Source organism: Hyaena hyaena, unplaced genomic scaffold (assembly GCF_003009895.1).
Source record: "Hyaena hyaena isolate Hyena2069 unplaced genomic scaffold, ASM300989v1 scaffold_111, whole genome shotgun sequence".
NCBI lineage: Eukaryota > Metazoa > Chordata > Mammalia > Carnivora > Hyaenidae > Hyaena > Hyaena hyaena.
Genome location: NW_024080743.1, coordinates 1,841,540 through 1,864,804, shown reverse-complemented (window position 1 = coordinate 1,864,804; position 23,265 = coordinate 1,841,540). Strand labels below are relative to the sequence as shown.

The 23,265-nt window shown below is 37.5% G+C and overlaps 1 protein-coding gene across 1 annotated transcript in view; it reads right to left on the bottom strand.

Moving 5' to 3' along the window:
• The window catches only part of BTBD8 (BTB domain containing 8), a 107,045-nt gene that overhangs the window by 71,450 nt on the left and 12,330 nt on the right, over window positions 1–23,265 (bottom strand). The window contains exons 3-4 of the mRNA XM_039236475.1: window positions 9,181–9,416; window positions 2,844–2,961 (exon numbers count right to left, since the gene is read on the bottom strand). Coding sequence (XP_039092406.1) covers window positions 2,844–2,961; window positions 9,181–9,416 — 354 coding nt within the window. The remainder of the gene's footprint in view (window positions 1–2,843; window positions 2,962–9,180; window positions 9,417–23,265) is intronic.

The following is a 23,265-nucleotide window of genomic DNA, read 5'->3' as shown; positions in this document are numbered from 1 at the left end:
TGGAGGCTTATTGCTGTTCCACCATTCCTTGGATTGGGGGGAAATGCAGGTGATTCAAACCATGTTTCTCTGCTTGCCTCACATAAGCAAAGTGCATACAGGCGGTTGCTGCCATCACCACAAAAGCTTGTATCAAAGGCCTGGATGATAATAGCAAATACCCATACAGTACTTTAAAGTAATTTAATCCTCATAATCACCCTGTGAGATGAGTACTTTGAGAATCTCCATGTTTAATGAGGATGGTGAAGCACAGGACAGTTAAACACCCAAATTTACACAGCTAAAAGACAGTAGAGTTAGAATTCAAACCCAGGCAGAAAGGTTCCACACACAGGTCACATGCTCTTAAACACTGTTATAAAATTACTTCTTTGGCTTAACTGTGCTACCACAAGCAACTGATTGGCATGAGACTGTGTTAAAGCACTGCTGTGAAGAGCTCTAGGCACTAAGCTGGGGATCAAAATAAAGACAGGACAGAGCAACTACCAACTGGAAAGATAATCTTGAAAGATCCAGATATCAGGCATGTTTCTGAGGGAGGAACTTGACCACGAGGGAAAGACAGGGACTCAAAAAAGAAGAAACTACATCATTACCACAACAATTTGGACATATTAAACTAGCAAACTAAACTGTTATCAAATAGAGATGCAATGTGAGTATAATTCTGACCATGAATCCTGGTATTTGTGAGTACTTGCCTGATTTTTTAATATGAGTACATATAAATTACAAATTAAAAGAGCCATATCACAAATGGATTTTTAGTCACACCACTAAGATAAGTGCTGACATTGATTAGCTAGAACAAGAAGTTATTCAGAAAGTTCTGATGTTGGGCTTTAGACTACATGACATGAATATGTGTCTTCTGAACTACTGACATAATATTCCTTAAATTGAGTAATAAAATTATTATGTACTAAATAAACAGAGAGTTGTTCAAGTTTGGACTAGAATGGCAATCTTGAGATTCAGAATTTGCCACTGTAACTCACATAAGTGTGCTAACAACAAAGTAAGAACACTTAAGCCAGATCTTCTTAGCACATATGCTCAGGAAACTGCCTTTCTAGGGAGTATATATTTTTATTGCTATGTGAACAAAATAAACCAGAAATGTGAGCAAGAACTCTTCTGGAATATAAACCTAATATTCTAGATCCAGTTCCTAAAACATAGTCCACTGTCAAGTAGTACACAGAGGCCAAATATAGACACTGAGAATATACTGCAAATGATCACAAGGTCGTGCTGTTCCTGTATGACAACAATAACCTTAGGGCTCTGTAACTAAAACTCTGGGAGGATTGCATGTGGTTTCAAGAAAACCCTGAACACAGAATATAATTAATCTTTATAATAAAATTGCATTGCCCCCCTTCCACCAAAAAGAAAGACAGAAACATACACATGTATACACACACACGATTTGGGAAATGTATATCCACGATATGGAAAATATATTAATGAATCTGTATTGGGGCGCCTGGGTGGCTCAGCTGATTAAACGTCTGACTCTTGGTTTCAGGCAAGGTCATGTTCTTAAGGCTCGTTGAGTCGGAGCCAGATTTTGGGCTCTGCGCTGATACCATGGAGTCTGCTTAGGATTCTCATTCACTCTCTCTCTCTCTCTCTCTGTTTGTCCCCTACTCACGCTTGCTTCCTCTCTCTCAAAATAAACATTTAAAAGTATAAATAATTCTGTGGTATACTCTATTTTACTATATATAATGCAGATTTCATAAAAATTTGAAAAAAATGTGGATATGTATGTACTTATAGTTACAAAATATATGTTCCCAAGAGAAAAGTTCAAATTTTAAATGATAAACAGACTGATTAAAACTGGTAATCCTAGAGTTTAGTAATGTACTTCTGTCACAACTGGCAAAGTCAATATGATTTTTGAGAGCACAAACATCACTACTGTTGGCATGATGGAGTCTTATTATCTGAACCCATTGCTAATTTCATCAAGAATGTGCACCCTTGAACCTACAAGACTGCTTCTTGCCATTGCAAATAGTCTGGCTCTTTCTCTTCAGGAGAACCAGAGTAATGTATTAACATTCTATCTGAAACACAAAAAGAGGGAGAAAAAAGACTGGGCTCTTCCATTTTCTGGTTCTGTTTCTAGTCCCTTCTGAGGCCCATCTGTACTTCTTTCCCTTGAATTCCAAAAGAAAATCTGTATTTCTTATTAAAATTTGTTCTTCTTTTAAGCAGATTTTAGTTACTTGCAAAAAAGAGTAGGATTTAATTTGAAATCCAAAAGCCTAGAATGTCTAAGCAACCCAATTCTAAAGGATAATACTGGTTTTTAAAAAGTACATTGAAATATTAAACCTTCTAATCAACGCTATTCATAAGAATATCTATTCTGAATCAAAGACTTTGAGCCAAAATGCATCCAGAGAAAATACATGCTATTCATGTAAAAGTAATCATTCTCAATACGATAATGCCTGCGAAATTAAAAACTGCATTTAATTACATTTTCTGTGACAGTGGCTTTCAAACCTATTTTAGGCAACAGAATATTTTCTCCTAATGAAATCTTAGGTTCATGCCCAAAGCAAAGCAGAGACCAGCTCTGGCTGCAGCACGCACACATGCCTGGGTGGGCCGATGCGTGCCTGTGTGAGCCTCAGGCAGGAAACCCTGCCTGATGTCCAATATTTTCCCCCTGTCAGAGACCCCATGAGTCATCACCATGAAACCCTTGTTACTTTTGTGAATAAGAGCTTGAAAACCACTGTGCTAGAAAGAGACAGCCACCATTTTAATCTTTATTTTCACAACCAAGACATCAAATCAACCATGTGCCTATTTACCTGTGAGCTTTAAAACTTTTTCCATCAACATAAATATCAATATCTGGGCAACACTGTCTCACGTAAAGTTTCAATAAATCTTCTCCTAATTCAGATGCAGGATCCAGGTCATAATTATCTTTAAAAGAGAAAAAAAATAATTTATTATAAATATTATTATATTTTATATATAATTATATTATATAACATATAATATATTATATAATATATAATATAAATAATATATACTATATATTATTATTATTATAAATATTATTAACAAAAGGATTTCCCCATAATTATCTTGATTAGCTACTGAGACAGCAATAGTAACTGAAATATTTAACTGGTATATTCAAAATAAAACAATTTAAAAATCATCTATATCTTGCTTTGAAATGTAAATCTCAACTTGTATTTAAATATAAATATACCTTTTAATATATATACACATTTAAATGTAGAAAATATTATATAAAATTATATACCAAAATTGAAGCCACTTAATGAACTCTGACTTAGGATGTTAGAAAATTTTCCAATTTTGATATCCTTTTCCACTACCTAATTCCTTCCTACTTTTGTTCATGAATTTTTGGTGAGAATGACCCTAAAGCCAACAGATATTCAACTGTAACCAGTGGGATTTATGGAGTACTTACTATGAGTTTATATACAGTATAGAAAAATAAAGAAAATAAATATTTTAAAAAGTATCTCTACTTCAAAAGATTCATCATTCAGAAAGTGAGAAGTGAAATACAAAACATGTTTACATTTTAAGAAATTAAGTAAATCTGGTGAGGATCTGTCACTGGGGACAGATTCCCACTAACCAAATGTACAACTTTATAAATTATATATTTATAAACCTGAATGTCATTATTGGCTCTATACCAAAAGAGAGCCAGAATCCAACCATAACTCAGTATCTCCATGGCTACCACCACAGTCCAAGCCACCATCACCTCACACCTCGATTTCTGCGATAACTTCCCAACACATCTCCCACTCTTGACTCCCACAGTCTATTTTTGACAAAGCATTCAGAGGCATACTTTAAAATGCAATTCAAATCATGATCCATCCCAGTTCAAAACCTTATGGCTCTCTCCATTTTTTTTACAGTAAAAGCCAAAGTCTTACAATGGTTTACCAGTAAAAGCCAAAGTCTTACATCTGGCTCCTCACCATGCAGGTGGCTGGGGACTAGTCCGAGCTTTCTGATCCTGGAGGGCCACAGCTGCCCAATGCAGGCTGATGGTGTGCATACTGTGCACTTGACTCTTACCTGCATAATAGGATAACCCTTAGTGTCAGAAATGAATTGTTGGATACCCAGTTGGTACTGGAGAACGGGTTGGTGTGGGGGAAAAAACCACCCATATTTGGGTGTCAGAAGTGGTGCCAAGAAAAAAACCACAATCACAGAAACCCCGAACTCAATGCTCCTCAAACTGAAGTCATCATTCCACTCTACTCTAATCTTCCTCTGCCTATAGTCCATAAGCCTGCCAAATAGTGCCACCCAAACTCTCTAAAATGGCTTATAAGGAGGGGTGCCTGGGTGGCTCAGTCAGTTACGCTTTCAGTGTCAGCCCAGGTCATGATTTTGCAGTCCATGAGTTTGAGCCCTGTGTTGGGCTCTGTCCTGACAGCTCAGAGACTGGAGCCTGCTTTGGATTCTGTCTCTCCCTCTCTCTCTCAAAATAAACATTAAAAAATGGTTTATAAGGAAAGTGACCACTTGTCTTGTTTTGCCTGGGACAATCCCTGTTAATGCCTGTTGCCCCAGAATAATTATAAACTGCAATAATAATGGAACTTTTCACTCTTTCAAAAGTATCCCAATTTGGACAATAAGAAATAAGATCATCCTTTATATAAGGCTTTCAGTGATCCAGTTTCTGCTTATATCTCCATCTCTTATATCTTCATCTCTTACTGTGACCATTGTTTTCCCCTCTTCCACCCCAGTCCTAAAACAAACTATTTCCAGTCTTCAAAATTTGCTACATGCCTGGGGTCTTTCTGCCTCTAAGCATGTTTTTTCCTTTGCCTATATTACTTCTCCCCTAAACTCTCTTGCCTGGTTAACGCCTGCTTTTTTCCCCCTGAGATTCAACTCAGATATCACTCCTTTCCTGTAGCTTTCTCATCCTTTACCTGGACGCCCAGATCCAGGTAAAATGTGCCTTATCTATGTCCTCATCACACTCTGTGTATATTCTATCTGACTGTATCTCCTTCTAGACTTCAGGACAGGAACATTATCTGTTTTGTTCACTCTTATACCTTCAAAACCTATTGCAAAGTCAATACTCCATTTAAAAATGTGATAATTAGGGAGCACCTGGCTAGCTCAGTCGGTAGAGCATGCGATCATTGATCTTGGGGTTGTGCCCCACGTTGGGTGTAGATATTACTTAAAAATAAAATAGTTAAAAAAATGTATGTGATAATTAGAATAGCATTCCAGGAACAAAGAGCAAATGCAGAGCACAGAGGTAAGAATATACAATTCTGTCAGGGAAATGCCAAGTAATTCAGTTAAGACTAGAGCTCAAGGAATATTAGGGGGTTGTGAAGAGAAGCAGCAACAGAGTTCCAGGCAGGAGCCAGTACACAAATTCCCTTATGTCACTGGAAAGATTTTGAAATTTATATTAAGGCTATGGGAAACTACTGAAGAATTTTAATAAGGGAAGTGCCATGATCAGATCTATAGTTAACAAACATTATTCTATAATATATAAATGGAAAGTGGCACAATGAGAAGCCTGGCAACCAGCAGGCATGCAAAATCTCAAGGAAAATTGCCAGGACCCAAAATTTAAAAAATGGCATGAGGATAAAGAAGTATTTAAGAATATTTAACAGAGGGGCACCTAGCTGGCTCAGCCGGAGAAGCATGCAACTTTTGATCTCAGTGTCATGAGTTCCAGCCCCATGTTGGGTGTAGAAATTACTTAAAAAGATAAATAAACTTTAAAAACTATTTAGGAGATAAATCAACAGGGGCACCTGAGTAGCTCAGTCAGTTAAGCATTTGACTTCAGCTCAGGTCATGACCTCATGGTTTGTGGGTTCAAGCCCTGTGTCGGGCTCTGTGCTGACAGCTAGTTCAGAGCCTGGAGACTGTTTCAGATTCTGTGTCTCCCTCTCTCTCTGACCCTCCCCTGCTCACGCTGTCTTTCTCTCTCTCAGAAATTAAAAAAAAAAAAAAAATTAAAAAAAACTTTTAAAAGGAGATAAATCAACAGACAGGGTCATGGATATAATGAAGAGTAAAAGAATAACTGAGTAGACGGTTAAGAACAGAATGGGTTGGGGGGCGCCTGGGTGGCTCAGTCGGTTAAGCGTCCAACTTCGGCTCAGGTCATGATCTCGCAATTCGTGGGTTTGAGCCCCATGTCGGGCTCTGTGCTGATGGCTAGCTCAGAGCCTAAAGCCTGCTTCAGATTCTGTATCTCCCTCTCTCTCTGACTCTCCCCTGCTCATGCTGTCTCTCTCTCTCTCTCAGAAATAAATAAAACATTAAAAAAAAAAAAAAACTAGAATAGGTTGGGAGGTGGTCACTTTGGGACAGATTAAATTTTGAGATATTTAAGGTATATTTAGACAGATATGTCTACTCAGTGGTTGGATGGTAGGATACTCCAAAAAAAAATGTAGGATCCTAATTATTTAAGGGCAGAAAGATGATGTGCTCGTGAAGGAGACTGAGGAGTGCCAAGAAGGAAAATCAAGAGAACACAGTGTCATAGAAGTCAGAAGAAGTTTCAAGGAGGAAGACAATGACAGTCAGAAAGACTGCAAAGAAGTTAGTAAGGTGTAAACAAGTATCTGTTAAGCTGGTAGACATGAGGGTTTTCCAGGGAGTAATGGAGAAAGTAGTTATAAGGTAGGAAGTTGAGGGGTAAAGGAGCTCTTTTCTCTTACATTAGCAACTTGTTTGGCCACTTTAATGGGCTGCTGTGGAGCTGTGGCAGAACTCTACATGAGAGCCTAGAAAAATGGGTATAAATATCAGCTGTGCCAACTGCTCTATCTGTGTGGCCTTGCAAAAGTCCCTTATACTATTTTAGAGTCCTCATCTATAAAAATCAGCCTACAGGGGCACTTGGGTGGTTCAGTCGGTTGAGTGACCAATTCTTGATTTCAGCTCAGGTCATGACCTTGAGGTTAGTGAGTTCAAGCCCCTGTCAGTGTGGAGCCTGATTGGGATTTTCTCCCTCTCCCTCTCTCTCTCTGCACCTCCCCCCCGGCCCCCCAACCCCCGCCCCATGTGCTTTCTCTCTCAAAATAAATAAATAAACTTAAAAAATAAATAAAAATCAACCTATAACCACTTACTTTTTAGAGCTATCTGAGATTAAATGAGATAAACTATATGAATGTATCTACTTCAAAGCCTAAGAGAGACATCCATTCATTGATTCACCATAGTTAGATATGGTTAACATACATATGAGGACTGTAAGTGGGCTTAAATCAATTTGGTTATTGTTATTGTTGCTGCACTAACCATCAGTAATAAAATCCTTTAGTTAACAGATATTTTCATATACATTACATTCAATTTTGCTACAATGCTTGTTTTGAAAATATCAGTTTGAGCTAACACAATTGATACATTAGGGAACAATTTGAGCATAATGTGAAATTTTCATTTGCTTTCATGCATTTCATTTCCTTATAGTTCATTCACAAGAAACACTAGGTCTGTGTAAAAATCTGCACCCAGATGAATGGAGCCATGGAAGAATACACAGAGCACACACAAACACCTTAAACATCTCCCAGATACCTCAGTTCACTGCATATGTTATGAGCCACATCCTCCACATCTGGTGTTACAAATTACCATCTGATAACCAACTGTTAGGAGATCATTTTCTATGAATATTTTTGCTTTTCTGTATAGTCTGACTTTAAAAAAATTTTTTTTAATGTTTATTTTTGAGAGAGGGAGAGAAACTGTAAGTGGGGAAGGGACAGAGAGAGAGAGGGAAGGAGACACAGACTCTGATGCAGGCTCCAGGCTCTGAGCTGTCAGCATAGAGCCTGACACGGGACTCGAACTCACCAACCACAAGATTATGACCTGAGCCAAAGCTGGACACTTAACGGACTGAGCCACTTAGGTGCCCCATGCATGGTCTGACTTTTCTGAGCAGAGCGTTGGAAAATTTGGATTAAGAAAGATTAAAGAACAAACATGTGTTGGAAGCTAGAGACAATGTGATGTTTCAGAAAGATGTGCAGATTTTCCTCCCCTCAAAATCATTTCCCTGAAAACAAACAAACCAACAAACAAACCATTTCCCTATACTCCAGGGTGGGGAAGCTACCTTTCTCACTCTTTACCAGGGAAGACTTATTTGGTAAATAAATACCCCTCCCTCCTACCCTACCTCCTTGTCTCTCTCTCTCCATCTCCACATCTACCTCTATATGCTGGGGAGGATGGGCAGATCTGCCAGTAGCCTATGAAAGTCTCCTAATTTTGGTGTTCCTCTCTTGTGTTGCAACGCCACTCCATGTGCAGGGTAACATCAGGCCACATAACCTTGTGGGAACTGGGGGTTAGGAACTGGTACTAAGACACTATGTAAGTAATAAACAGTCAATTTTCTGATCCAGAGACTTCAAGTTTCCTGTTAGAATATCTATTACTGTATCTGTATCATTTATACTTCTGTCTATCTGTACCTATTCCTGTACACTTAACATCCTCCTTCTGCCAATTCACAATAGTTCACAAACTGTAACCCTTCTGACACTCAATTCCACAAGCTAAAGTTACTTTTCAAGGTCAAACACCATATTTACTGTAGTGTTTATGTATCTCTTAACAACTTAACATATGTAAAACCATATCATTTTTGTCAGATTCCTATTTTTTTGGAACATGTCACAACAAAATTTTCAGTATTTTTTTGTCACAATAAAATACAATGATGATTTTTATGTTGCATATTGTTTTTAAGTAGTGCATACATTGTGTTATAACAGAACTGACTCTATAGTCTGCTAAAGCTTTTACTGGTATAGATTAGAATAAGGATGATGACATGTGGAGGTTTAAGAGGAGAATTGTGAATTATATGTGTATTCATTCATAAAAATCCCATCCTAAATTGTTTGGGAAAACTAGGAGAACTAGGAGTTGACTATAGTTCACTTACCCATAAAAAATTTACTTTTATTACATCTACTTTCATTTTACCTTTATTTCATTTACCTATAAATTGAGATCAGTGGAGCTGATTTTTGAAATGTGTTTTTCTCCAACTGTATGAGATTACTTTCTCAGCTATAAAATTTTATAAAAATCCACCAAAAAATACCTCACCATTAGAAATTAAATTGTGCACTCCATCACTGATATCCTCTGGAACTTCATACTTCTGGAGAGAACAATCAGATGACTTTTTACTGAAGAACTCTACAGATGATCTTCCATTGTTATCAGTGCAGATTCCAAAGCTGGAGTCACATTTCTTTTGTGGCATTCCCCTCTCCACTATCTTTTTCCTAAGAATTTCTTCTTCATAGTTTCTTATGTTTCTGTCTGATGAATATACAATCCTAAAAGAAAATGTAAAGTATTACTAAAAATGTTAGCTCTTCTTAAAAATTAGTTTACCAAGTGCTGCTTTCTTATAAAACAACTACATAATTTTGACTATATCTATCTGGACCAAATGGAAAAAGATCGATCTTAAAGAGCAGAAAATTTTAAAAGTAGTCTATAAAATATTTTGATGTTAGGAATATATAATGCTATCAAACTAGATAACCTAGATGAAATGGACAATTCCTAGAAAGACACACACTACCACACCTGACTTAAGAAAAAACAGAATAACTGAACAGACCTATACCAAGTAAAGAGACTGAACTAGTAATCAGAAACTTTCCACAAAGAAAAATCCAGGACTAAACTGCTCCACAGGTGAACCTGACCAAGTGTTTGAAGAATTAACACCAATCCTTCACAACCTTTTCCAAAAAACATAAATCAGAACACATCCTAACTCATTTGGAGGCCATTATTACCCTGATACAAAAGCTGACAAAGACATCATAAGAAAACTACAGATTAATATTCCTTATTAATATGGATGAAAAAAATTCCTTAGCAAAGTAAAGGCAAACTGAATCTAGCAACATATAAAAAGTATTATATACTACAAACAACTGGGGTTTATTTCGGGAATTCAAGAATAGCTAAACAAATAACAATCAATATTATACAATATATGCCATAATCTGAATATCTGTATACCCTCAAAATTCATAAGTTGAAAACTAATGCCCAATATGGTAATATTAGGTAGGAGGTGGGGCCTTTGAGAGGTAATTAGGTAGAGCCCTCATTAATAGGATTAGTGCCTTTATAGAGGAGGCTCCAAAAAGATCCCTCTCTTCCTTCTACCACGAGCACAGTGAGAAGTCAGCATCTGCAACCCAGAATAGGGTTTTCACCAGAATCCTACCGTACTGGCACTCTGACCTTGGATTTCCAGCTTCCAGAATGGTGAGAAATTTTTGTTGTTTATATGCCACCCAGTCTGTAGTATTTTGTTACAACAGCCCAAAGACCTCACAAAACCCTTTAAACTTAGTCCTCTTAGCAGGACTAAGATACCTTATCAACAGGACAAAAAACCACATGATCACCTCAATAGATGCAGAAAAAGCATTTGACAAAATCTAATACCCTGTCATGATAACACACTAAAAAACACTAGGAATAGAAGGAAAGTCCCCAACCTGATAAAGAACATCTATGAAAAACCCACAGCTAATACTGTATTTAATAGTACAAGACTGAAAGCTTTCCTTCTAAGATCAAAAAGGATGCCTGCCTGCTCTTACTATTTCTATTCAACATTTACTGGAGGTTCTAGCCAGGGAATTCGGCAAGAAAAAGAAGTAAGAGGCATCTGGATTGAAAGAACAAGGAAATCTATCTCTATTTACAAATGGCAAACTTATATACAGAAATCCTAGGAAATCCACTCCAAAAACTATTTGCTAAACAAGTTCTATAAGGTTGCAGGACACAAAATCAATATGCAAAAATCAACCATATTTTTAGATACTAGCAATGAACAATTCAAAACAAAATTAGAAAATAATACCATTTATAAAAGCATCAGAAAGATAAAACACTTAAAGATATATTTTAGAAAAAAGCATGACTTGTACGCTGAAAGCAATTTTATAAATGGAAATACATTCTACATGATTTAATATTGTTAGGATGGCAGTACTCTGGGGCATCTGGGTGGCTCAGTAGGTTAAGCATCCAACTTCAGTTCAGGTCATCATCTCTTGCAGCTTGTGGGTTCAAGCCCCATATAAGGCTCTCTGCCGTCAGCGCAGAGCCCACTTCAGATCTTCTTTCCCCCTCCCCGCCCCTCCCCCACTAGCACTCTCTTTCTCTCAAAAATAAATAAACATTAAAAAAAAAGGTGGCAGTACTCTCTCAATTGATCTACAGATATAATGTATTCCCTATCAAATTTCAACTACTCTTCTGCAGAAATCAAAATGCAAGGGACCCAGAATAGTCAAAGCAATCTTGACAAAGAACAAAGTTTGACGATTCATAAGTTCCCAAATTCTAAGCTTCCTACAAAGCTACAATCATCCATATATGTGCTACTGACATGAGAAAACGTATAAATCAGTGGACTAGAACTGACTGTCCAGAACTACATATATGTGCAACCAATTTTTAACAGTGTTGTTATTTTTGTGATTTATAACATTAAATATATATTTGGTCTTTGTCTACTGTTCCTGGCACTTATTTTCTAAAGCCCTTATATGTAATTTCCTATGCAAGAGCCATAGAGACATCTTTTGTTATAACACTTAGCTTTGTTCCTGGCTTCTGAAATAGCTCCAGAGGGATAAAAGTGAAATGGATGGCTTTTCTTATTCATAACAAGCCCTTTGAACCACAGCAGAGTTTACCTTAATGAGCCAAGTGACATTTGGAAAGCTACCAAGGATGGGCACTGGTTGGCAAGAAAGAATCATCAACAGCCAATAATTTAATCCATCAGGCCGAGGTCATAAAGCCTCCATACCTAAAGGATGGGATTTGGAGAACCTCTTTGTTGGTGAACACATGGAGGTGCTAGGAGACTGGTACACCCAGAGAGGGCATGGGAGCTCCAAACCCCTTCTCATATCCTAGCCCTTTGAATCTCTTCCATCTTCTTGTTCTTGAGTTATATCCTGTTTTAGTAAATTTGCAATCTAGCAAATATAATCTTTTCCTGCATTCTGTGAGCTATTCTAGCAAATTAATTGAACCTAAGAAAGGGGTTATGGGAACCTCCAACTCACATCTGGTTGGTCAGAAGCACAAAGAAGAAACGACTTGGACTTGCAACTGGCATATGAAAAGGTTGGGGACAGCCTTATGGGATTGAAGTTTTAATCTGTAGGATCAAATAATATCTCCAGGTAGTGTCAGAATTGAGTTAAATCTGTAGGACACCCAGCTGCTGTCTGGAGAATCTCAGAATTGCTTGATGTGGGGAAAAATTCCCACCCATTTAGTGACTAGGAAGGTCAGAAGTGACATATTCTCTGAGTAGAGTATTAAAAGTAAAGGAGACACACAGTTTTTCCTTTATAGGTGTCCAGACAATCCAACAGAAAAAGACTTGGCTCTTCAAAAGTTGGTGCTGAGACAACTGGATCTCCAAATGCAAAAAAGCTGGTACGAGCTTCACAGTAGACATAAAAATTAATTGAGAATAGTTGAAAGATCTAAATGTAAGAACTAAAAAAGTATACACAAGCATAAATCTTCATGGCCTTGGATTAGGCAACAGTTTCTTACGTATAACCCCCAAAACACAAGTAACAAAAAAAGACAAATAAAATGAAAATCATAGAAATTATAAACTTTTGTACTTTCAAGAACACTATGAAGAAAGTTAAAACACAACTCACAGAATGGGAGAAAACATTTGCAAATCACATATCCGACAAGAAACTTGTACCTAGAATATATAAAGAATTTTTTAAATCCTTTTATATAGAATAAAATTCTTATACAGAGATTATATAACAAATAAAAACAGGGTGCTTAGGTGGCTCAGTCAGTTAAGTAGCCAGCTCTTGATTTTGGTTCAGGTCATGATCTCACGGTTCATAGGATGAAGCACCATGTTATCAGGAAAGAGCCTGCTTGGAATTCCCTCTCTCTCTACCCCTCTCCTGCTTGTGTGTACTCTCTCAAAATAAACAAACATTATAAAAATAACAAAAAATAAATACAGAATATATAAAGAATTTAAAAATATAAACAATTCAATAATATAAAGATAAATGATTCCATTTAAAAATGGGCAAAGAATATGAATAGAGATCAGGACACCTGGGTGGCTCAGTTGTTTAAGAATCTGACTCTTGATTTCAGATTGTGTCATGATTTCGCTGTTCATGAGTCCAAGCCCTGCACTGGGCTCTCCTTGGGATTCTCTCTCTCTTCCTCTCTCTCTGTGACTCCCCAGCTTATGCTCACACTCTCTCTCTCTTTCAAAATAAATAAACTTTTAAAAATTATATATAAAAAAAAGAATGTGAATGCAGTTTACCTAAGAAAATATATAATAGCCAATATGCACACAAAAAAGATATTCAACATCATAAGCCATCAGAGAAATGCAAATCAAAACCACAATGAGATACCCTTCACACCTACTAAGGTGGCTATAATCAAAATGACAGATAATAACAAGTGTTGTCAAAAATGTAGAGAAATTTGGAATCCTCATACATGCTGGTAGGAATGTAAAATGGTGTAGCCTCTTTTGAAAAGAGTCTGACATTTCCTCACAAGTTTACCATATTACCCAGCAATTTCCCTCCTAGGTATATAATACAAGAGAAATGAAAACATGTTCACACAAAAATTTGCACGTGAATGTCACAATGAAATTATTCATAACAGTCAAAGAGTGAGAACAATGCAAAGGTCTATCAACTCATGAATGGATAAACAAAATATGGTATATTCATATGCATAGAAGAGATTTAATATAGCAGCCTTGACTACTATCTTTTAGAAGATTTAATTATAAGGTTTATAAGGTTTAATTATAAGGTTATAAGGTTAGCCCTTGGCTGGTATCTGAGAACATGATTTCTAGAGTTTTCCTGGCAGTCTAGAAATGATAAGGGTGGCTTGTTATGGCTAAACTATTTACACGAACAATATGGTTAATGCTAAACATCTGCTTGCCTTCCAGGAGTATGGACTATGGATGCACAATAGACACAGGGTGCCTAGAGGACAAATGCCTAGTAAAAACCCTGGGCACTGAGCCTCTAATGAGCTCCCCTGGTTGGCGACATTTCAGAAGTGTTGTCACAACTCATTGCTAGGTGAATTAAGCATGTCTTGTGTGACTCCACTGGAAGAAGACTCTTGGAAGCTTGTGCCTAATTTCATGGACTTCACTTCATATGCCTATTCTCTTTATTTCTTTTGTAATAAATCATAGCCTAGAATATGACTATATGCTGAGTCCTAGGAGTCCTCCTAGCAAACCATCAAACCTGATGATGATCTGGGTGATCCTTTATCCATCATACAATGGAATATTCAGCCATGAAAACCAATAAAGTACTTGATAAACACCACAACATCAATGAACTTTGAAAACATCACACTAAGTTTAAAAAGCCAGACATAAAGGGATATGTACTATATGATTCCATTTATAGGCCATTAGAGTACTAGCTGGTAAAGTATTAGTTGGAAGGGAAATGAGGTCAAGAAAGGGTTCTGTTATTTTCAAGGTGGGGATAAAATATCGTGTTTATACACTAATGAGAAGATTCAAGAGAAAAGAAACTCCTTTGGGGAAATTTGAAGTTGCTGGAGCAATGTCCTTCAATAGGTGAAAAGAAATAGGGTGAGATCTGATAGACAAGTGGAGGGAAGGTTATAGAAGCACTAATAGTTCATCACTAGTAATGGGAGAGAAGACAAAACATACGGTGCAAATGCAACTAAATGAATATATGTGGGAACAGTTTGTGAAATTTCTCTTCTAATAGCTTCGATATTCTTAGTGAAATAGAAAGAAAGGTCATCAAGTGAGAATGAAGAGGAGGGAAGAACGGCAGAAGGTTCAACAAAAAGGAGCTGTGAAATAATCTAAGACAAAAGGAGAGCAAATGAGACTAGGGAAATAAAGTATGACTGCATGCAGTATGACTGACAGTCAGCACTAAGTGCCTACTTAAGGTTCATGGCCTTGATTTAAAGTGAGACCAATTAGCATGTGTTTTTCTCCAGCTATTCAATTGTGTGGATGCTGGAGTGGAATAGTCAAAGAGCTGGATTTAAGGTTTGGGGTTTTGATTTGCAAATAAGACAAATTCAGATGGGACAAGGGAAGAGAGACTGTATGTACAGGAAGTGATATAATGACAAAAAATTTTAAGCTAAGTAAGGACAGAATTGAGCACGTTAGAGGATAAGAGACAATAAAAGTGAAAAAAAAAAAAGTCATTGCAGGCCCTGATAGAAGCAATAAAGTATTAGATTTGGGAGTTTTAAAGGAGTGTGCTAGAAAGATAGGAGGTAGAAGTCGGAGGTTGAAATGCTCGGAATCAAGATTATAGAGGGTTGCAGTTATTGATAACAATACGACTTCGGATTTCACATGGTACTGTAGTGTAGAGAACAAGATTATTGGAAGACAAGAATTAAAGAAATCAAGAGGCACATACTGGAAGCAATACTTACGTGGCAACTGTAATAACCAAGAATTACACTGCCAGAAAAACTGACAAGAATTTCTTTGAGAAATGAGGAGGACTGACTTCTGGAAAAGATGGTGGAGTAGGAGGATCCTAAACTCATCTTACCCCATGGATATAACTAAGTAACACCCACATCAGTGGAAATAGCCCAGGAAACAAACTGAAGACTGGCAGGACAGACTCTCCACAGCTAAATGTAGAGAAGAGGCCACATTAAAAAGGGTAGGAAGGGTTGGAGATGCTGTCAGGAGGCAAAGAGCCCTTGGGGCTGTCCTTGGGAGGGAGGGAGGCCATGGGTGTGTAAAGGATGCAATGGGTATGAAGAGGACCAGACTCAGCAACAGGGGATCCATAGGGAAAGCTGAATCCCCCTAACATTTGGCTTTGAAAATCATGCGGACTTAACACCTGGAACTTCAAAAATCAAAAGCAGAGCTGTAGGAGAGCCGGGAGTCTCTGCCTTTAAACAGAAAGCACAACAAACAGCCATGAGGAAATACAGCATAGAGTTAGCAGTTTGAAAACTGCCTGGGGTTTATGGGAAGGGGATTTATTTACTAATCCCAGAGTGTGTAGGGACAGGGATCTTAGGGAACTTCTCCATGAACAATAGAGCTGAAGGGCACCATTTCCCTCCCCCACAGCAAAGCCTAGATGCACAGACACCTGCGGGAACCAGCATAGCATGTACACTCTCCACCTAGCTTGCTAATGGTGTGCCCCTCCCCCACTCCCATTCTCCTATAGAAATGCCTTCCCCATCATGACCTACGCAGGACTTTTCCCCAGGGGCTGCAGGCCTTCACAGGCAACTGACACAGACGTACTAGCTCCTCACAGCCCATCCTGCATTCTCCTGCAGATGGGCCCTATTCAACACACCCTTGGCTAGAGCCCATCCAAAGTAGTCTACAAACCTGGCAGTGTGCAAGAAGCTCTATGAGGGGCCATCACCACTTCAATGTGACTCCTGCTCCAGGAGAGAGGGGAAAATAACCACACACAAAGGGAGCCCCAGAGTAGGCTGGGGACAGACATCAGGTTTGACTACAGGCCCCACCTACCAATGAAAGCTTTTTAGGGGACAACACAGGGAGCGTCCTTCCAGTTCCATGCTACTGCATCTCTGCCAAATGCCTAGTCTGACCCAATTAAGCCCAAAGCACCTCCAGACTGGCCCACTAATAAGAAAGGGACCAAACCCTGCCCACAATAGGCAAAGAGAGCCATTGCAGACAACTAGACTGAAGGCAAACATGGCTCAGCCACAACACTGCGATGCACGCAACCTCACATAAAAGACACCTTGAAGCACCAGGTTCTGGTGAACAGGGGATATTATACTGCAGTGCACTATGGGACCTCATCTTCATAAGCCCACTACTCGCAAGAGGAGGAGACATAGATGACTTTCCTAACACAAATAAACAAATATTTTCTCTCTCAGAAAAGTAGACAAAATGAGAAGACAGAGGAATATATACTATATGAAAGAAGAGGACAAAATCTCAGCAAGAGAGTTAAATAAAACAGAGATAAGTAATATGTCTAATAAAGAATTTACAGTGATGGTCAAGAAGATACTCACTGGACATAAGAAAAGGGTGGAGGGCCTCAGTGAGACACTCAACAAAGAGAGAGAAAATATGAAAAAGAACCAACCACAGATGAAGAACTCAGTAACTTAAATTAAAAATATACTAGAGGGGTAACTGGGTGGCTAAGTCGGCTGAACATCTCTTGATTTTGGGTCAGTTCATGATCCCAACGTTGTGGGATCAAGCCCTGTTGCAGGCTCCATGCTCAGCATGAAGCCTCTCTTCAGTGTAAAGATTCTCTCTTCCCACTAATACTCTCTCTCTCTAAAATTAAATTAAATTAAATTAAATTAAATTAAATTAAATTAGGGGCATCTGGGTAGCTGCGCTGGTTGAGCATCCAACTTCGGCTCAGGTTACAATCTTGTGGTTCTCGAGTTCGAGCCCCATGTTAGGCTCTGTGCTGAAAGCTCAGAGCCTGGGACTCCTTCAGATTCTGTGTTTTCCTCTCTCTCTGTCCCTTTGTCCACTCACACCCTGTCTCTGTCTCTCTCTAAAAAATAAACATGAAAAATTTTGATTAAATTAAATTCACTAAAGGGAATAAACAGTAAGGAAATGGATCTGCAACCTGGAAGACAGAGTAATAGAAAGTAATCAAGCTTTACAAGAGAGACAAAAATAATAAGAAAAATTAAAATGACTAAGGGAACTCAGCAACACCATCATACACTTGCATTTGCATTTCCATTATAACATTTGCATTATAGAGATCTCAGAAGGAGAAGAGACAGAAAAGAGGGCAGGAAATATATTTGAAAAATGATGCCTGAAAACTTTCTAAATGTGGGGAAGGAAACAGAAATCCAGATCTAGGAGGCACAGAGAGCACCCAACATAATCAACCCAAGGAGGTCGACACCAAGACATAAAGTAATTAAAATGGTGAAAAGTGGTTGTAAACAAGAGAGAATTTTATTTTTTTTAAAAGGGAATTTTTAAAGCAGTGAAAGAAAAGAAAACAGTTAAATTCATGATTTTTCAGCAGAAACTTTGCAGACCAGAAGGGAGTGGCATGATATATTTAACATGGTGAAAGGAAAAATTCTGCAGCCAAGAATACTCTACCTAGCAAGGACATCATTCAGAATAGAAGGAAAAATAGTTTCTGAAGCAAACAAAAGTTAAAGCAATTCATCCCACTAAACCAGTTCTACAAAAAATTTTAAAGGGAACTCCTTGAGTGGAAAGGGAAAACCATAAATAGTTGTAATAAAAGTCAGAAGTACAAAAATAGTAAAATTAAGTATATCTACTAAAATCAGTCAAAAGATTCACAAAATAGAAGGATATAAAGTAGGACACCATATACCTAAAACAGAAAGGGGAGGAGCTAGGAATGGGTTCAAACTTAAGGGACCATCAACTTAATACAAACTACATGTTTAAGACGCCATATATATACCTAATGGTAAACATAAATCAAAAGCCAGTAATAGATATGCAAAAGATAAAGGAATTCAAGTATATCACTAAAGAAAGCCAGCAAACCATGATAGAAGAGAGTAGGAAAGAAACATAAAGAACTAAAAAGATAGCCATAACACGTGACAAAATGGCAATAAGTCCATGCTTATCAATAATTACTTTGAATATAAATGGACTAAACACTCCAATCAAAAGACATAGGGTGATGGAAATGATAAAAATACTAAGACCCAGGGCACTTGGGTGACCATCTGGTTTAAGTATCTGATTTGATTTTGGTTCAGGTCATGATCCCAGGGTCATAGGATCAAGCTCCACACTGGGCTCCATGATGACCATGGAACCTGCTTGGGATTCTCTCTCTGCCCGTCTGTCCCTCTCCCCTGCTCACGCTGTATCTCTCTCTAAAAAAAAATTTTTTTTAAAAAAGTAAGACCTATCTATGTGCTGTGGATAAGAAACTCATTTCAGACCTAAAGACACATGCAGATTGAAAGTGAAGGGATGGAAAAGCGTTTATCATACAAATGGAAGTGAAAAGAACATCAAAGGAGTAAAACTTACAATGGAAAAAATGGACTTTAAAACAAAGACTATAACAAGAGACAGAGAAAAACACTATACAATCATAAAGGGAATAATCCAACAAGACGATATAATAAGTGTACATATTTATGCACCCAACATGAAAGCACCCAAATACATAACACAGTTAATAACAAACATAAAGGAATTAATCAATAGTAATACAATAAAAGTAGGGGACTTCAATTCCCCACTTAATTCAATGGGCTGATCATCCAAACACAATCAACATGGGAACAGTGGCTTTGAATGACACACTGGACCAGATGGATCTAATGGACATATTCAAAACACTGCATCCTAAAACAGCAGAATACATACATTTTTCAAGTGCTAATGGAATATTCTGCAGAACAAATCACCTATTAGGTCACAAAATAAGCCTCAAAAAAATAAAAAAGATCAAAGTTGTACCAAGCATCTTTTCCACTCACAATGCTATAAAACAACTAACTATAAGAAAAAATATGGAAAGAACACAAATATACAGAGGTTAAGTAACATACTACTAAACAATGAATGGGTTAACCAAGAAGTAAAAGAGGAAATAAAAAAATACACGGAGACAAACGAAAACAAAAACACAGTGGTCCAAAATCTTTGGGATGCAACAAAAATGGCCCAAAGGGCAACTCTATAGCAATTTAGGCCTACACGTCAAGAAGCAAGAAAAATCTCAAATAAACAACCTAACCTTTCACCTGAAAGGAGCTAGAAAAAGAAGAAACAGAACCCAGAACTAGTAGAAGGAAGTAGTAAAGATTAGAGCAGAAAAAAATAAAGGAACCAAAACAAAAACAAACAATAGATCAATAAAACCAGTAATTGGTTCTTTGAAAAGATCAACAAAAGATCTAGCCAGACTATCAAAAAAAAATTATAATAATAAAAAAGAGAGAGAGAATGAGAGAGAACTCACAGTCACAAATGAAAGGGGAGTAGTAACAACCAACACCACAGAAATACAAACAACCTAATAAGAGAATATTATGAAAAAGTATATGCCAACAAATTGAATAGCCTAGAAGAAATGGATGAATTCCTAGAAACATATAACCACCCCAAACTGAATCAGGTGACATCAACAATTTGAACAGACCAATTACCAGCTATGAAATTAAACCAGTAATCAAAAAAAAAACCCCACAAACAAAAGTCCAGGATCATATGGCTTTACAGGGGAATTCTACCAAACATTTATTTAAAAAAAATTTTTTTTAATGTTTATTTATTTCTGAGAGACAGAGAGAGACAGAGTACAAGTTGCGTAGGAGCAGAGACAGGGGGAGACACAGAATCTGAAGCAGGCTCCAGGCTCTGAGCTGTCTGCACAGAGCCCCAAGCAGGGCTTGAATCCATAAACCTCGAAATCATGACCTAGCCAAAGTCGGACGCCTAACAGACTGAGCCACCCAGGTGTCTCTCTACCAAATATTTAAAGAACAGTAATACCTGTTCTTCTCAGGCATTTCCAAAAAAACAGATGAGAAAGGAAAATTTCCAAATGCATTCTACGAGGCTAACATTACCCTGATACAAAAACCAGATAAAGATACCACAAAAAAAGAAAAACTACAGGTCAATATGTCTGATGAATATAGATGCAAAAGTCCTTAACAAAATATCAGCAAACCAAATTCAACAATGCATTAAAAAATTGTTCATCACAATCAAGAGGGATTTAGGGATTTATTCCTGCAACTCAATCAACATGATACATCACATCAACATGAATAAAAATAAAAAGTATTTGATCATTTGAATAGATGCAAAAAAAGCATTTGAAAAAATACAACATCCATTCACAATAAAAAAAAAAAAAAAAAAAATCCTGAACAAAGTAAGAACAGAGGCAACATTCCCTCAACATAATAAAGGCCATATATGAAAAATTCACACCTATCATCCTCAATTGGAAAAAAAACTGAAAGCTTTTCCTCTATGATAAGGAACAAGACAGGGATGTACATTCTCACCATGGTTACTTAACATAGTACTGGAGGCCCTAGCCTGAGCAATCAGACAAGAAAAAGAAATAAAAAGCATCTAAATCGGCAAGGAAGAAGTCAAACTTTCACTATTTGCAGATGACATGATACCCTATATAGAAAACTCTAAGGGCTCCACCAAAAAGCTACTAGCTACTAGAACTGATAAATGAATTCAGTAAAATAGCAGGATACAAAATCAATGTACAGAAATCTGCTGCATTTCTAAACACTTATAATGAAGCAGCAGAAAGAGAAATTTAAAAAACTACCCAATTTACAATTGTAACAAAAATAATAAAATACCTAGGAATAAACTTATCCAAGGAGGTGAAAGACTTGTACGCTGAAAACTATAAATCATGGATGAAAGAAACTGAAAACACCACAATGAAATGGAAATATATTCCATGCTCTTTGGGGCACCTGGGTGGCTCAACGGAGTATCCAATTCTTGATTTCGGCTCAGGTTGTGATCCCAGGGTCATGAGATCTAGCCCTGCACCGAGTGTGGAGCCTACTAAGAATTCTCTCTTTCTCCCTTCTGCTCCCTCCCCTATTTGTGCTCTCTCTCCCTATAAAAAAAAAAAAAAATGTGTGTGTGTGTGTGCACGCATGCGCATACACACATAAACTCAACACCAAAAAACAAATAATCCCATTAAAAAAAGGGCAGAGAATCTGAGTAGACACTTTTCCCAAAGAAGAGCGACAGGTGGCCAGCACATGAAAAGATACTCAATTGCATTCATCAGGGAATTGCAAATCAAAACCATTAATTAGCTATCACCTCACACCTGTCAGAATTGCTATAATCAAAAACACAAGAAACAAGTGTTGGCAAGAATGTAGCGAAAAAGGAACCCTCATGCATTGTTGGTAGGAACACAAGCTGGTACATCCACTGTGGACAGTAGTATGGAGGTTCCTCAAAAAATTAAAAATAGAATTACTAAATGATCTAGTAATTTCACTACTGGGAATTTACCCAAAGAATTCAAAAACACTAACTGATAAAGATTATATGCACCCCTATGTTAACTGTAGCATTATTTACAATGGCAAAATTATGGAAGCAACCCAAGTGTCCATTAATAGGTGAATGGATATAGAAGATGTGGTATATATACACAATGAAATATTACTCAGCCATAAAAAAAAGAATGAAATCTTGCCAATTGCAATAACATGGATGGATCGAGAGGATATAATGTTAAGGGAAGTAAGTCAGCCAGAGAAAGACAAATACCGTATGATTTCACTCATATGTGGAAATTAAGAAACAAAACAAAAGACAAACCAAAAAGTGGACTCAACTATAGAGAACAAACAGATGGTTAGCAGAGGGGAGGTGGGTGAGGGAATGGGTGAAATATGTGAAGGGGATTAAGAGTACACCTATCATGGTGAACACTAAGTATTGTACGGAATTGCTGAATCACTGTATTGCACAACTGAAACTAATATAATATGGTATGTTAAATACACAATTAAAATTAAAAATTATTAATTAACAAATTTTTTAAGTAATAAAATAAAGAAATGAGTCGGACTGACCTGTAGGTCTACAGATGACTGGCTAGTGGGACAGGCTGCTAAGATGAGATTCAAAGAAAGCAGTATAAGAAGATGGAAGAGAGAAAGATGTAAAGGTAGCAATGAAGTTTTCAAGCATTTTAACATGCACCTGGGAATTGGCTATATTCAGGTATGCTGAAGCCAAATGATTAGGCAATGAATGCCATTGAAAAAACAGTTTATAATATACAATTCCCAAGCAGAGAGGCACACCCCAATCAGGAATGGCCACATGGGGAAGTAATACGGTTAGTCTGGAGGCTGAAGGAGGGAAAGCAAGGCATAGGCAGAACGCTTTCCTCTTTTTTCTGAGGGAAGGCATGGGTGAGGTAAGGTAAGCAGCTGAAGGAGCTTAATATTAGATAGTCTGAATAATCAGGGCTGGGGTAGGGGGTGAGGTGGGGTGCTCTGGGCTCTAAGGGTGGCCTTTAATTATCTGATACTTGGCTCTGG